The 16578-nt window shown below is 30.2% G+C and overlaps 2 protein-coding genes across 2 annotated transcripts; one reads left to right on the top strand and one right to left on the bottom strand.

The window, feature by feature from the left end:
* Nucleotides 1-1766: 1766 nt before the first annotated feature.
* LOC110705062 lies at nt 1767-9614 on the bottom strand. The gene is made up of 2 exons (XM_021882891.1): nt 9440-9614; nt 1767-2643 (listed from the first exon to the last, which is right to left on the bottom strand). The coding sequence occupies exons 1-2, from the start codon at nt 9488-9490 to the stop codon at nt 2074-2076; spliced, it is 621 nt and encodes a 206-aa protein (XP_021738583.1). The 5' UTR covers nt 9491-9614; the 3' UTR covers nt 1767-2073.
* Nucleotides 9615-13836: 4222 nt separating this feature from the next.
* Nucleotides 13837-15073, top strand: LOC110705061 (BURP domain-containing protein BNM2A-like). The gene is made up of 2 exons (XM_021882890.1): nt 13837-13971; nt 14087-15073. The coding sequence occupies exons 1-2, from the start codon at nt 13912-13914 to the stop codon at nt 14906-14908; spliced, it is 882 nt and encodes a 293-aa protein (XP_021738582.1). The 5' UTR covers nt 13837-13911; the 3' UTR covers nt 14909-15073.
* Nucleotides 15074-16578: the final 1505 nt, after the last annotated feature.

The following is a 16578-nucleotide window of genomic DNA, read 5'->3' as shown; positions in this document are numbered from 1 at the left end:
ATAAATAATCACATAAGTTTTTGAAGTAAAAAATTGAATCTCGTAGCATTGTAATTGAAAAAAGAAAGTTGAGAATACCAACCGACGATGAACAGTTTGCGAAGTCATGATGATGATTATTGCGCCGAGAACTGGTGGCGACGACAGTTAACGTGTAAACGATGGCGTTGGAAGTTATGGTGGACTGATACAGTGGAGTGACTTAAGTTGTACTGTACTCTGTACTAACTGAAAAAAATGATGACAAATACAATGGAGCCCCAATTTATCGATTAACGAAATAAGTTTATCTCAACGCATGTAACCTCCGTTAACTTTTAATTGCAACTTTGGAATATTTATATCTCACAATCACCGCTTGTGCAGGAGAAACCCCAACTTCACCAATTCAAAGAAACACGTACAAACCCGACGCTCCATTTGATTGTTCATTCAAGCCACCGCCGTTATTAGCCAAAATCAACCACCGCCGTCGTTAGCTAAAATTAGCCACCTCCGTCGTGCTGCTAGAGTTGTTCGCCTCCTTCGTTTATATTGCCAAGTTTGCCCCCTCATTTATATTTTGAACATGATAGGTTTATCTAGGAGATAAACTTGAATTCTCTCGTGATATTCCCACTCGGACCAAGACATGACTTTTCCTTGTTCTGTCATAGGGGTCGGGTGTAAATAATCTAAGCCAGTCAATAAACTATTCGGGTTCGAGCTCAGTTGAAGATTGTTCAGGAACAACTCTTAATTCTTAAATTTGTTAATAATTTATCTATAACATAATACTAAAACAAACACTGGGAATGACACATGTCACTTCCTGATGTCGTTTTTTCCCCTCCAAAAACCACTTTCCTGAAATAAATATATTCTAACTTGATTTTTCTTTTTATATCTTTTTGATCGACAACTTATGGAAGACAATTAAAATTATATATATTTAATTTATATATTATAATAGAAATTAAAGATTCTTATTAGTAATATCAACATTATTTGCTTAAAATGATTTTTTTTATAATATATTATAATCAATGGATTTAATTTATAGTACGAAATTTTTTAAAAGAATATTTACTTTATGTTGCATCAAATTGACTTTGACTCATAAATCTATAACTATAACTATATACTGTATTGTATTATATTATATTAAAGGTGAAATTAAACCAGGAATGACATGCATGTATCATCTTCTTTTCAAAAATTTCCTGCCATTTTTCTTTCTTTTTTTTTGGCCAAAGGTTCTTAGAGAATGTTTAATACTCCTTAACTATTTGGTATTTATATTTCATTTATACACACTCAACAAAAATAATATTATTTTAATTAATACTATGCAATAATTAAACTAATAATAAACAATGAAAGTTACCGTGCATGGCACGGGACCTATTCTAGTTAAGATTTAATTCTTAGGTTTATAATTAGGATTTAGTATTATGCTAATTTTGAGATTTTCAAATGTAAAAAGTGCAAATCTTGTTTATTACTAAGCTCGCTCATTTATCGACTTGTTTATTTGTTCACAAGCCGTTCACGGACATGTATTGTACTATATAAGCCGAAGTTGAACAGATTTTTAAGCTTGCTTGAAAGCTCAGGATCGTGCTCGGACTCGCCTAAGTTAAATGAAGTTGAACATGAACAAGGTAATACTCGATTCGGCTCAACTCATTTACATCCATACGTTGTTTATCGAGGAATTTTGATTTCTTTTAGTGATTTTCAGTAAAATTGTAAAAAAAAAAAAAAAAAAAAAAAAAAAAAAAAAAAAAAAAAAAAACATTCAAATGAGCTTTTATTTCATACTCGACAAGGCTAAACACTACATGGGCTTAATTGCCTTAACATGATACTCAAACAGAAAGATACATATAATGTTTTATACACACAATGCTAATAAAACGCATGAAAATACAAATACCATAAGCTCATTAAAGAGAAAAAGGACAACCTTAGCAAGACGAAAGGCGTAAAATCAGCAAGACTCCTAACCATAGAACAAAGGGTTGGAGCTTAGTTCATATTCATTTTAGTAGGCTTGGTAGAAAAAAAGGGCTAGTTCAAATTCATCTGCAATCAACTGAGTAAAAGGTGGGAGCTTGGTTCAAATTCATCGGCAATCAACTTCTTAGATGTTGGCTCATCACTTTGGTATTTGCCGTAGAGTAAAAAGTTGGAGCTTGGTTCAAATTCATCGGCACTCAACTTCTTAGAAGTTGGCTCATCACTTTGGTATTTTCGGTAGAGTAAAAAGTTGGAGCTTGGTTCAAATTCATCGGCAATCAACTTCTTAGATGTTGGCTCATCATTTTGGTATTTGCCGTAGAGTAAAAAGTTGGACCTTGGTTCAAATTCACCGGCAATCAACTTCTTAGATGTTGGCTCATCACTTTGGTATTTGCGGTAGAGTAAAAAGTTTGAGCTTGGTTCAAATTCATCTGCAATCAACTTCTTAGATGCTAGCTTATCAGAGGATTTCACTTCATTATTATTGACATCTTTAATGAGACTTTTATCTGCTTCTCCCTTCTCATGGGCTTCATATGCATTAATAGAATCTTTGATAAATTCAGGAATGGGCTGCTCATTCATTACCTCCGTCCAATATTTTGCTAGGTCTTTCCTCCCATTAATTGGGCCTGCAAACTGTTCATCGTACCTGAGTTAGGACTAAAAAGAAATACTACTCGAATCAATACAATACTAAAAAGAGCATTGTAGGTTTGGGTGGAAAGGGTAATTGCACAATTACTTGTTTTGCAAAAATTACATGCGTGTCCTTTCATTTCATTTTTTTTTTGTTTTTTTTTTTTGGTATAAATTTTATGCGTAGCGTCTTCATTTCAATTCCTTTTTTTTTTTTTTGGTATTAAAAGAGCATGCTTTGGTTTTTATTTTAAGTTTAATTTGTTTTGTAATGGATATATATTATAAAGAACTCCCTCCATTTCATAATAATCCTATCGTTTACGTGTATCGATGTAAAATTTTATTATAAGTATTCCCTCTACATTTTTTAAGTAAAACATTTATCGATGGAGTATCTTCAATCTCACATTGACATAATTCACTTATCAGGCTTGCCAAAGTAGCTAGAACTTGATAATTAATAACTCTAATTCTCTATAAGTAAAAGTTATATATTACGATAATACTTATTGAGATTATTCTAACAAGATCTCACACGATAACATATTTTTTTTTTATTACATATAACTCACAAACTACAGTCAAAGGAAGGTTGGTTGTGAATTGTGTAAAAGTCAAAACTGGTCAAGTAAAAAAGAACGAAGAAACTATAGAATTTAGATATCTATTCTACTCGCTTTGTAGTTTTTTAAAAAATAAATAAGACGTTTATCCGGTGCACGTATGCTAATGCAAAACTTTAATTTAAATTAATCAATAATATCTTTGATTATCAAAAAATAAACACTATAACAATTGTAAATTAATAAACTTTTCTAAATCAATTATTAGTTAAAACGGATTAGGTGAATAGTGTATAAAATCAAAATTAAACATTTTGCTTAAAAAATAGAGAGTACTATATAAAAAAAGATAAATCTAACTCAAAACTTCCTCATTTAGAGGGTTAATATGGAAAACTATTGATGTAGGGAGGTACTAAGGTTTTTTTTTTTTTTTTAGATGGAGTGCTATAATTAAAGGATTACACTTTTAGATTTATTCAAAAGTACTTATGGCTCCTAGACTATAACAAATCTTTTATAGTGGTAATATATGAGACATATTTATGCTTAAAGAAATTATTATACTTCATATTAGACATGACTATAAAAGTAGAAGTAATACAAGTGAACATTATGTGAGAAGATATTAACTAGCTAGAGTAAAGCCCATGCAACGTGTTCTTCACAAAAAACTATATTGGGAGATGAGTGAGGAAATACCAATATATTAAATCATTATATACGGGTGCAATGTATAACCAATTCAACAACACGAATAAAGAAATAAAATTTGGGACTTTTTTTTTTTTTTCTAAATTAGACTTGAAAAAAAAAAGGTGGAAGGATTAAAATTAAAGAGAGAAAATAGAAAGGTTGAATTGATAAGGGTAGATGATGAAGATGAAGTGTAAGAAAAGAATTAACAAAGATAGTCAAAATATATATATATATATATATATATATATATATATATATATATATATATATATAGGGGAGGGATCCGGTGAAAATAGGTCCATATGTGAGAATTCATACTTATATGAGAACTGATTTAAAATTTAGAACATGTGGGTAAAAATTTAGAACATACGAGTTAAAATTTAGAACATACATGTGACTCAAATTAAAATTTTGAACATATGAGTAATAATTTAGAACATTTGTGTGAGTAATATGTTAGAACATCTGATTTAAGAATTAGAACAAGTGATTAAAAATTTATAAAATTTGCTTTATGAAATTTTAAACATATGAGTAACATTTAGAACACTTGATTTAAGATTATGAACATGTGAATAAAAATTTAGAACAAACTGATATTGAATATAGAAAGTGTGAGTAAAGAATTTAGAACATACGAGTAAAAAAAAATAGAACATACGCTTTAAAATCTGGAACATATAATTAAAAAATCTTAGAAAATCTAGAACATATAATTAAAAATCTTAGAACACACGTTTTAAAATTTAGAACATAAAATTTAAAAGTTTGGAACAAGTTATTTAAAATTTATGACATCAAGCTTAACTAATTTATGGTTTAGAACATGTGAGTAATAAATTAGAACATTTGATTTAATTTAGAACACCTAAAAAAAAGTTTAGAATATCAGATTTAAAATTTAGAACATCGAGTAAAAATTTAGAACACAAAGAGTGTTCTCACATAAGAAAAATTCTCATATAAGAAAAATTTTCACGAGAGTCTTCTCCTATATATATATATATATATATATATATATATATATATATATATATATATATATATATATAAGAAGACATGATGTGGCACCTTGATTTGAAAAAGAAGAATAGGAAGTGTAGTAGAAAGGGGACATGTTAATCTCGGATCTAGTTTTTAAATATTAAGTATAGAGTTGTATTGGACAAGGGAAAAAATGCATATATTTAGAAAATAAAATAATTTGAAAATTTTGATTCAAAGTTGGATTGGAAAACTAATTTAACTCATGAATTACAAAGTATTATACTATAAAATATTATATTCCTTCTATTTCAATTTAGATATGCATCACTTTATAAATCACGACTTCCTAGGTAATATCTAAAGATGAAAGAGGTAAATCTATCTATCAATCTATCAATAACTATATAGTGAAAGACACAACAGTAATGACATGTATCATCTCCTGGTATATCCTTCGTATTTTTTTTTAAAAAAAAATAATTTAATGGGAAATTTATTCAAAGAAACTATTTGTAAAATTTAAAAATACTATATAATAACAATGATATTTACCTTTTTTGTATATTTATAATGACATTCAATTAACTAATACGGAAAATATAATATTTGTATGATATTATTAAAGAATACAATCTTTTACTATAAGTTTTTGTGTGGAAAATACAATTGAGATTGACAAAAGTTAATGACTAGCTAGAAACAAGATATTACAATATATGATCACTGATAAGTATGTAGATATAGATTTTTTCGTATTCCTTTCCCATTTTTATATTCTTCTTTCTATTGTTTTTTTAGGATTTTTTGTTTTTTATTCCTACAATAAATTTTAATCTTTATTATCTTTATATATTCAGCTACTATAGATTTTCTTATCCAAAAACTTTTGTTTACACCCGATTTACACTAATTTTATTGTACATCGAGCAGTATAAGGGTAACTTTTACCTAATTTTAGGGTAACTTTTTGCCTTTTTTTGGGTAACTTTTAACATAATACAATTTTTATATAAATAGACAATAAGAAAAGTTTTATTATGGTAATTTAATTACATTTAATCACAAATAATTGATTTTTAGTCATTTAAAAACGCGATTCTTTACTAATAATTTTTATTTGTACTGGATTACTTTTATGCATATTAGGGTAACTTTTATTTATTTTAGGGGTAACTTTTGATCAATCTAGTCTATCTTTATAGTGGATGTACAATAATTATTGTACACCCGATTTTTTTTAAAGTTTGTGTTTCTTATATGGTTGAAACATTAGAATGTCAATTAAACTTGATATTCCATGTTTCATTATGTCAAATACTTTGTTTTTGTCAATGATAAATTTAGACAATTTATATATTATATTCTACCAATTAAATACGGTATAACATCAAAAAAAAAAAAAATTCGATAACAAAAAATACGAAGTAATAATAACTGTGCATGACACAAGACCTATCCTAATTAACCTATATTAAAAGTAATCCTTTCCATGACACTTGTCATTACCTTGTGAAAATTTTTGCCTGCTTTTTTTGGCTTTTTTAGCTTCTTTTTTTGGCAAAATTTTTAAGTAAACTATTTATACCTTGTGATATTTTCTTTCCCATTTAACAATTATATTCCATATATACCCAAATAAAATATTTATGAATATCTTTTATATATTTAACAATTACACCACAATTTTAGCTAGTCATATCTGTAATTTCTTTTATATATTTTATCGTAAAATTCTATCCAAATAGAATTCTAAACTAACTTTTTTTTTAATCTTATGAAACCTATTTAAATCTATCCAACGTGCCGTGACACTTGGCGTTGGCAAAAAGTTGAAACGCCAAGTGTCACTGCCTCATGATCTGGCTAAAAGTTTATATGACTATATCTTGTGAATTAATTATGAAATGCGACAAATTTAATTAGTTAAATAGACATATAATCTAATGTAGTATGCATATGACATGAACTTATTGCATTATTATATAAAATTTTATTTTATTATATAAAATTTTATTTATTTATTTATTTTTAGTTTCTATATGATAAGTACCCATAACTGATGCATGTGTAATTGTCTAATGTGTTTTGAGGTTAATATATTAATTTAATTTCGTATATAAAGGGCGTGTTCGGCTCTAGCTTTTGAGTAGCTTTTAGGTAGCTTTTAGTGGCTTGAGTTATTCAAACCACTACATAGAAAACATATGAGTGTTTGGGAATATAGTGGTAGGGGTAGAGTTTAGTGGTTCAAGTAGCTTTTGTGAAAAGTTAACATTATTAACTTTTGTGAAAAGCTAGGTACCTGTTGAATTTTCTTCTATTTTTTTAGAATTTTACAGCTAACAACTAGTTTACCAAACACTCATACTGAATTATTTATTTTCACAGCTAACAGCTAATAACTACACATACAACTAACATCCACCATCACAGCTAACAACTCCTCTACGGCTACATTTTGCCGAATACGCCCAAAGACACTTAAAATTCATAATTGTTTAATTATGTATTCTATCGAAAGTTCAAAACCTGAATTATACAAACACATGTATCATTAAAAAAAACATTAATTCGTAATAGTTGAAAAACCACATAAATTAAATCATAAACTAATAAATAATAATAATGATAGCAATAATTACACTACTACAAGATGATAATTGCAAGAATTATATGAAAAAAAGTCACTAAGGAAACTTTAATAATGAAAACATATAAAACCGCTCTTGAATTATAAAGCAAGTTAGTTCCCTTTGTAACGATAATTTTGCTTTACATTCTTGTATATTGTTTTTACTATAACATCGTCATATATATTAATAGTTGATTATATGTATTAACAACTATACTGTATATTTCGAATATCTATATGTAATCATATTAATCTATATTATACTTTATACTTCTTCTGTTTTCTTCCAAATGCAACACACCTTCATTACATTTACTTTGAGGACAAATTAAATTAAGCAATGTCAATGGACAAATAATTCAAAATAATTTACACACGTAAAATATAAATAGATGCATTTTAAAAAGTAATTTTTTACAAATACAGACACTTAGGGCCTGTTCTCATTGACTGAATTGAGCTGAACTGAACTGAGCTGAATTGAACTGAACTAAACTGAACTGAAATGAATATTTTATAAGAGAAGGAAATTAGGAGCTGAACTGAACTTAACTGAACTAAACTGAGCTGAACTGAACTGAATTTTAACATAAGAGAACATGCCCTTAATTATAGAATGGGGAGAGTAAATATTATTGGCATTTAAAGTTGGCTGACCACGGCGGCCCAACTAGTATGTAAAAAATGGAATGTTTTCGTTATTCTAATTACACTTGAATTAGTTGAATATGTTGTTCAAATAAGTAAAAAACATTTGAATATGATGTACCAAGATGTGTCAAAAGACTCAAAACCCAAGCCAACCCAAAATTGATCCAAAAAAATATTAAACTCAAATAACAATTTGTATAAACACTAATTATTTAGCTTGAGTACTCAAATTTACAATAGATATGACCCTACCTCACTAAACCCAACTCAGTTGGACACTTGAATTGATATCTCTAGATGCACATTTACACGTTTGTAAGAGAATTTAAGTATTTAACCTCATTCAATTATAAACTAATCATTGATAAGTTATACTCCCTCCGTGTTTTTTTAAGTGATACATATTGACCGGCACATAGTTTTAGGCAATTTAATTGACTTAAATAAAATAAGAGGTAAGTGGGGTAGTGGAGTATTAAAAAATTGTTAAAGAAAGATAGTGGGGTTAATAGTTTATTGAAAAGTAATGAATGTGAGAGGAAAGATATAATAAAATAGTAGTAGTGGGTTTGGGTGGGGGCCATGAGAGGAGAGAGATATAATATTTTAATGTATTGTTTTGCCAAAAAGGAAATGTATCACTTAAAAAAACACGGTCGGAAATGAAAAATGTATCACTTAAAAAAACACGGAGGGAGTAAGTTAGGTCCACTTCACCTTATTTTTGCTGAATTGAAATTATTTTTACTGAAACAAAATTATATTTGCCGAACTTAAATTATTTTACTGAAATTAAATTAATTTTATTGAACTGAAATTATTTTTGCTGAATTGCTGAAATTATTTTTGCTGATTCTATATTATAATTATTCTTTAAGAAAACTGAATTTTATTGAATTGAAATTATAATTTTTATCGAACTGAACTTATTTTTACTGGACTGAAATTATTTATTTACTTAATGGAGTATTATTTTTTTAAGATAAAGTGGATAGGGCCTTAGTATCGAAATTTTGAAATTAAAATCAATCTGAAATAACTTTTAGTATATAAGTAACTAAAGCTTCATTGTAAAAGCCTTGGATATACAATTTAAAAGTTAGGACTACATAAGTAAGAGTAATTCCATACTACAGAATACACTACTCCGTATTATAATTACTATTAATGTACTACGTATATACTTATTGTGAATTACTCCGTATCTGAAAAGAACATTTGTACGGAAAAGAAGCAAATAAAAGCATAAGAAAATTACCAAAATAATAGAGAGAAGAACTATGAACATGATGCTGATGTTGCACTTCATACTTGCTTCGGAGTAAATCAATAAGCTAATATAAGGTAGCTAGTGAGTTTAACTTGAAATGTTTTTTTTTTTTTTTTTTTTTTTTGGTGAAATGATTTTGTTTGTGAAGGATAGCTGACCCCCATCTTCTATTTATAGGGAGAAGACTAAGTAAACAGACAAACAATCAATAAGGCAATACACTTATACACACATCAATGCACGAAATAATTACACTGTAGAATGGGTCAATTGATCGGTAAATAAAAAAAACCTTTTGTGACAATTTGGTAAAAAAAATATATATATAATCAAGCGACATGCATTTGGGTAAATAAAAATGGAAAATGTTATACATAACTCTTAGGGCTACACATAAGCATTAAATTTACACGTGAAAATCGTAAAAAGTTAAGAATTCATCAAAATATAAACACTGATAACACTGATTTACGTGTGTTTTTGTGATGAATTCCTAATTTTATACAATTTTTAAGAGTATATTTAATGCTTATATATAGCCCTTAGGACTACATATAACATTACCCAGTAAAAATAGCTCCGGCGTCAACTAAGCCCATAAATTGATCGGACTATCATTTAGGTAATGTGTACAATTCACACTCGTTTTTCGCGTTTTATCCCCCTTGTTTTCATATTTTTCCTCCTAATTAATTTTCCTTACTTCAACTACTCTGTTCCATGTGGCCTGTATTTCTTCTCTTTTGCCCTCCATTTAAGATTTAGAAAGGCTGGAAATTAAAGGAGAAGATGAGACTGTTCAATTTTCTTTAAAATACAGAGTAAGTAAATATGCCTTCCATCAAGCAGCAATTAGTTCATAGCAAATGGTAACATGCCGAGAAATGGTAATAGGGAAATTTTAGTGATGTAAGTATGTAACCAGAATCAATCTTGGATCTCTTGGCTATCAGAAAATCTGCAACTCTCCTCTACCCATGATAACTCTATACCATGGAATGTGATCTTTCCCCGCTGCCTCAAACTATTTCTCTTAAAACTCCGTAAATGGAGAAATAGAATAAGTATTTAAAAACGAAGGGAGTATTCCTCCTAAACAATCAATTAACCAGTGCACGTGGGCTGTTTCTAAATTTTTTTCTAAAAAAAAAAAAAAAAAAAAAAAAAAATGCAATTCAGAAAGTCCAAAGCCCCCTCCAATTGCCTGGACCCCACCTCCTAAAAATCGATTGTGATGCCTCTTTCACCCAACCAACCTCCCCTGCTGCTTGTGCTGCTAACCAAAGAGGTGAATGGATCGAAGGTTTTACTTGGAAAAGCTTCTATCCTTCGGCATACTAAGCTGAGCTGCAAGCCATTTACTTAAGCTTAAAGTGAATAAAACAACATAATTGGAGAAATTTGATCCTCAGCACAGATTCTAAACGCGCTGTTGATGAAATTCTGTCAGATTTGTTACTTGTTACAAAGAGTATGTAAAATAATGGTTTCCAGCTAGAAAATGGTGAGAGATGAAGATCTTCCATTGAAAAAGCAGAGGGATAGGATAAAGAAAAAAATTATGGAGCTTATAACTTATTCATGTGGATACCTAAGTAAGTACTACATCCGTTTTTAAAATACTTGTTCTACTTTTCTTTTTCGATCATTTTTAAATACTTATTCTATTTTCTTATTTGATTTTTTTTTTTATAATTTTAAATTAATTTTTCTCACCTAATGGACCCAACATGATCATATTTTATTATTTTCTCCATTATTTTTGTGTTTTACAATTTTGGAAAATTTGCAAATTACAACCATTTTTTTTAAAAATTGCAAATTACAGCATAAAAGTTCGTATAAATTGTAATTTGCAACCTGATTTAACTTTTTAATCGGTTTACATCTCAAAAAATCTTCGATTAAGGTTTTACGAATTATTTGAGCTCAGAATTAGCAAAAAAATAACGCAAGTGCCTCGTTTTGCATAATAAAAATTTATCGATTTGTGGGAAATTGTAAAAATGAGACACTTATGTTATTTTTTGCTAATTCCGAGCTAAATTCGAATCCTCTAAGGGCTAAAATAACCCCTAAAACTTAACCGAGATTTTTCGACATGTAAACCGATGAAAAAGTTAAATTGATACAATTTATAATTTATACGAACTTTTGGGTTGCAATTTGTAATTTTTTTAATTTAAATGGCTACAATTTGAAAAATACGAACTTTAAATGGCTGCAATTTGCAAATTTTCCTTTAATTTTTTTATTTTTTCACTTACCCCAATATCTCCATAATTTATTACTTTATCCAATTTCTCCTAAAACTTCGCATATGGAAAATTAGAGCAAATATTTAAAAATGAAGGGAGTAATAGATATAGCTCACCCCAATTTATCATATAAACAAAACAATTTTAATCAGTCCTTTTGTGGACCATGTTTTGCATTATACTACACTTTTTAATGTTTTTTTTTTAAAAAATAAAGAAAAGGTTCAGATGTTGCATCCACAGTTCTAACATCATCTCCGTCATCTCGCCGATCAACCACAATCACCACCATCATTTATGTTTTACCTTGTTCGTCTCAGCCACCACCGACCATCTTCGACTCAGCCGCCATTCACCATCCACCATCACAGCCACATGTTCCTTTTCGAAACCTATCACAACCACCACCGTCTCTGTTTTCAACCCTCTTCTTCTTCCCTTATTCTCTTCTTGTTCCTCTAGTCCTCCTTTCTCAACAACGACTCCAACGCCGTGAAAGACACCCTAGCTAGTAGCAAAAGGGCGTAAATTATGACCATATCAACCCCTTAGGAAAAGCATTTCCTTCGCGTCGGCATTTTGAACCACAACAGGTGGTGGCGGCGTTGGTGTGCAGCTGTGTTCGCGTGGAAAAATTAAACTTGGATTGATTGATTAAAAATTTACATACCCCACCTACCAACTCAAAAAACACCATTTTTTTTTTGTTGCGAAAGAGGGTATAAACCCAAAGACAAACATAGAAAAATTACATAACAAACCGGGGTGAGGTAACCCCCACTACGTCCTCCCAAAGAAGTTTCCTTATTTCAATTGGAGGCTCATTGAAATAAGACACCTTCTCTTCGAGGACAACCCCTAAATTAGCCAATCTATCGGCTACTTTATTACCCTCCCTAAAACAATGATTAACTACGATATTACAAAAAAACTTAAAAAGATTTCGACAATTGTTCAAGATGTGATAACACTCGCCTCCTTGAATTTGTACTTCCTTTAGAGCTTCAATGCATGCTTGATTGTCCATTTGGATTGTTAGCTTGTTAATGCCCATGTCTACTGCCATTTGTAATCCTAGCTCAAGAGCTAATAGTTCAGCTCTGTATGAATTGCATACTCCAAAACGGGCTGCAAAGCCTTGAACATATTTCCCTTCAGAATCACGAATTACCCCTCCTCCTCCAGCTTGCCCCCAGGAGAACCTTTTGCTGCTCCATCTGTATTGAGAGAGAACCAGTTGGGGGGTGGTGCTATCCATCTCACAAATATTTCATGTTTTGATTTTTTCCCCAGAATATTTTCCTGAATAGGGTTTGCAACAAGCGCATTCCAGGTTTCTTCGACACGACTTTTGATGAAATTTCCTATGTCTAAGGGTATGCCTTTCCTTGTACCAAAGGTAGCCTGATTTCTCCATTTCCATATCCACCAGAGAGTAGTTGCAAAGCAAGTTGGCCACTTCTCTGAATTGGTCACATTTGGTTCATCCATGTTTGAGATAAACCATTCATCGAAGGTTCCTGTGAAGAAGGCAGGGGAAGGAGCAGCAAATTCTAACTTGGTCCATATGGTGCGAGCCTTGGGACAGTCCCTAAGCATATGGATTATTGTCTCCTCAGCATTCTCTTGGCAATTATGGCATCGAGGGTCATCCGATAGTTGTCTTTTAAACCTGTTAGCATTGCATAACAATCTATCATGGAGACACAACCACAAGAAACTTCGAACCCTTCGTTCAAGCCAAATCCCACTCAAAAAACACCAATGCCTCCTCGAAAAACAAAGTTTGTTTCTCATATTGAAAAACTTAGTATTTTCATATCGGCAAGTTTCTAGTTATAACCATTTAATTGCTTAATTTAAAGATTGATAATGTGGCTTCTTTTAAAAATAAAATAAAATAAATAATTGATAATGTGGCTAGATGCATGGGGCCGTGCACGATTATTGTCTTACACTATTCCAAAAAATAGTGAATTTATATTTCATCATTAACGTAGTACTACTTTCGTTACAGGTTATGTGCAACGATTTGACGACATAAAGCAGAGAGGGAAAATGTCTAATCGTTGCACATAACCTGTAACGGTGGTAGTATCAATTATTACATCCCACCTTATAAAAATGTAGCCTTATATTGCTCATTCTCATCAGTCATCACACATTCACACCAACACATTTATTTCAACCTAAATTTCTAAGATGTATTATTATTCTCAATTTACTCGGTGGAGTTTGGCTTTGTGTTTGCTTCTATTAATGGTTAGTTATCTTCTTTAATATTACCCTCTACTATGCATTGTATAATTTGCATATTATTATCTTATGTCTTCAACCTTAACTAATAATAAGAATTGAATTTGATTTTCTTTAACAGATTGGTTATGTAATTGGAGAAAACGTTGCAACAAATCGAAACGATGTAGGAAGTCATCATCATCATCAAGGCCATTCAACAACACCACACATGGATCATTCAGTGCAAGTATTTTTCACCCCTAAAGACCTTAAACTAGGAAATATAATACCTATCTTCTTTAGAGGCCGAAACCCTTCTTCGAGTTCTCCTCATTTTCTTCCTAGGGAAGAAGCCAAGTTAATACCTTTCTCACCATCTAAACTCCCTTATCTTCTTAAACTTTTCGGCTTTTCTCAAGCTTCGTCTCAAGCTAAAGCCATGGAAGATACCCTAAGACAATGCATCATAGTAAAACCTATATTAGGAGAGAATAAATTTTGTGCTACTTCCTTAGAGTCTATGCTCGATTTTGTGCATAAGATTTTTGGACCAACAACAAAGTTTAAGGCCTTGAGCACCAAAAAGTCTGAAAAATTTGGTAGTAATAATTTACAAAATTATACCATAGTAGATGCACCTAGACAAATACTAGCCCCGAAAATGGTTGCTTGTCACACCATGCCGTACCCATATGTGGTGTACTATTGCCACTTCCAAGAAAGGGAAAGCAAGGTGTTTCAAGTTTCATTAAGAGGTGAAGATAATTATATTGTACAAGCTGTTGCTGTTTGTCATATGGATACCTCTCACTGGAGTCCTGATCATGTCTCGTTTCGAGTTCTAGGCGTTAAGCTTGGTTCCCCAGTTTGCCATTTCTTTCCTGAAGAACATCTTGTTTGGGTGCCAATAATATCTAATACTCCTACTCATAATTCATTAGGAAGAGTATCAAGTATGTAACAATATAATAAAGTGACTACTAGTACTTATTATGGCCTGGTTACAATATCAGTGACTAGTGCTCTAATCTGCTGTAATACCAGTACTATGTATTTTACTTTGTGTTTTCTCTCTGTAATAATATTGATGGCAAAATAAATAAAGTTGTGATTTTTAATTCTATTATTTTCATTTTACCATTTTATTTTTTATGGCTTTGTGGGACTTGTGACTTGTGAGTGTGATGTTGGATTAGAGAGCTATAATCTGAAAGCCTCTACGACATCCTAACTCGAAATATAATCTTAAAAATTCGGAAACTCAATGATGAGTATGTATTGTAAGCTTCTTTATGTTATATGGAGTCTTCATTTCACTTCAAATATGCATGTCCGATCCTCGACATTCGAATTAGAGAGTAGAGAAAATTAGAGATGAAGAATGAGTGATGCCCGTGTCTCGTGATGCCTGAATGAGAAAGCTGCTAGATGGATGTGGCCTCATAAAGAATTAGGAATATATATATTTTTAATTATGTCTTGGTCTAAAAGATTAATAATTATACCCCAATATCTCACTTGCCCGTACCTTGATAGAAAAAGTTGAAGCAAAATGGGTGAGATAAATTGCTTTTGACATTTTGTCCAGATGTATATATATAAAAAAATTTAGCATAAAATTTTGGATTGGATACCCGGTGATCCGATCCGAAATTTCGGATACCCAAAAAATCGGATAATCGGTTTTTTTTTAGATCGGATTCGGATCGGCTTTTTGCTGATTCGAAATTCCCGGATATCCGAAATGGCCAGCCCTACTATATGAGATGACTCATGACCCGATCCTAATTGACAGGTCTACATAGTAATAAAATTTTATTAAATTGTGAAATATATTATTTTAACTAATTAGTATATATTATAAATGGATGTTTTACGCTTTAAACTACTTCCTTCGTTCAAAAAAATAATATGATATAAAAAAATAAATTTATATGATAATTTTTTAGAATTATAGTCTAATAATTTTTTTTGAATAAAATTATAATTTAATTTGTACATCTTAAATATTGGTATTTTATCGAAAATAAAACTCAAAACTAATAATTTTATCCTAAAATTCTATCCAAATCTATTAACTACTCCCTTTGTTTTCTTTGATTTGCATCAGTTTGACCGGCACATTTGCCGAGATGCAACTTTGACCATTAATATCTTTTATTGTCTATTAGTAAAAATTGTAACAAAATTATATTATGAAACTAGGCAATATGACTAATCTAATGATATATTATACAATAACATTTATTTATTTTATAGAGGTGAAAAAATTAAGTTAACCATGGTATGTGAATAGTGCAAAAATCAAAGTGATGCATTTAAAAAAAAACGGAGGGAGTATTACTAAAACAGAAAATTGTTGACATCATCCTCTCCCCAAACTGTATATGTGTCGTACTCTCATAAAAAAATTTCCCGCCAAATGCACTTATGATGTCATATATTTTTTTGGTTTTTTTTTTTTATAAGAATTTGTTATTTTTTTTTATTCTTTTTCATTTCAACCTTTTGACTGTGTCAATCTATATCTATATCTATTCTATTAACTAATACTAAAACAGCAGATGCTGACGTCACCATTGCCCACGTGTCGTTCTCTTAATAGAAATTTTCCCGCCTAAATGCTATGAT

Source organism: Chenopodium quinoa, unplaced genomic scaffold (assembly GCF_001683475.1).
Source record: "Chenopodium quinoa cultivar QQ74 unplaced genomic scaffold, ASM168347v1, whole genome shotgun sequence".
In the NCBI taxonomy this organism is placed as follows: Eukaryota; Viridiplantae; Streptophyta; class Magnoliopsida; order Caryophyllales; family Amaranthaceae; genus Chenopodium; species Chenopodium quinoa.
Note: the sequence above shows the minus strand (reverse complement) of the source record. Positions and strands in the feature narration are given on the sequence as shown.

Excerpts from the sequence above, each read along its gene's own strand:
- LOC110705061 (XM_021882890.1), top strand. The coding sequence starts at position 13,912 with ATGTATTATTATTCTCAATTTACTCGGTGGAGTTTGGCTTTGTGTTTG. Across the intron at positions 13,972-14,086 it reads TGTGTTTGCTTCTATTAATG|ATTGGTTATGTAATTGGAGA; the intron begins GTTAGTTATCTT and ends TTTCTTTAACAG.
- LOC110705062 (XM_021882891.1), bottom strand. The coding sequence starts at position 9,490 with ATGAAGTGCAACATCAGCATCATGTTCATAGTTCTTCTCTCTATTATT. Across the intron at positions 2,644-9,439 it reads TTCTTCTCTCTATTATTTTG|TTTGCAGGCCCAATTAATGG; the intron begins GTAATTTTCTTA and ends TACGATGAACAG.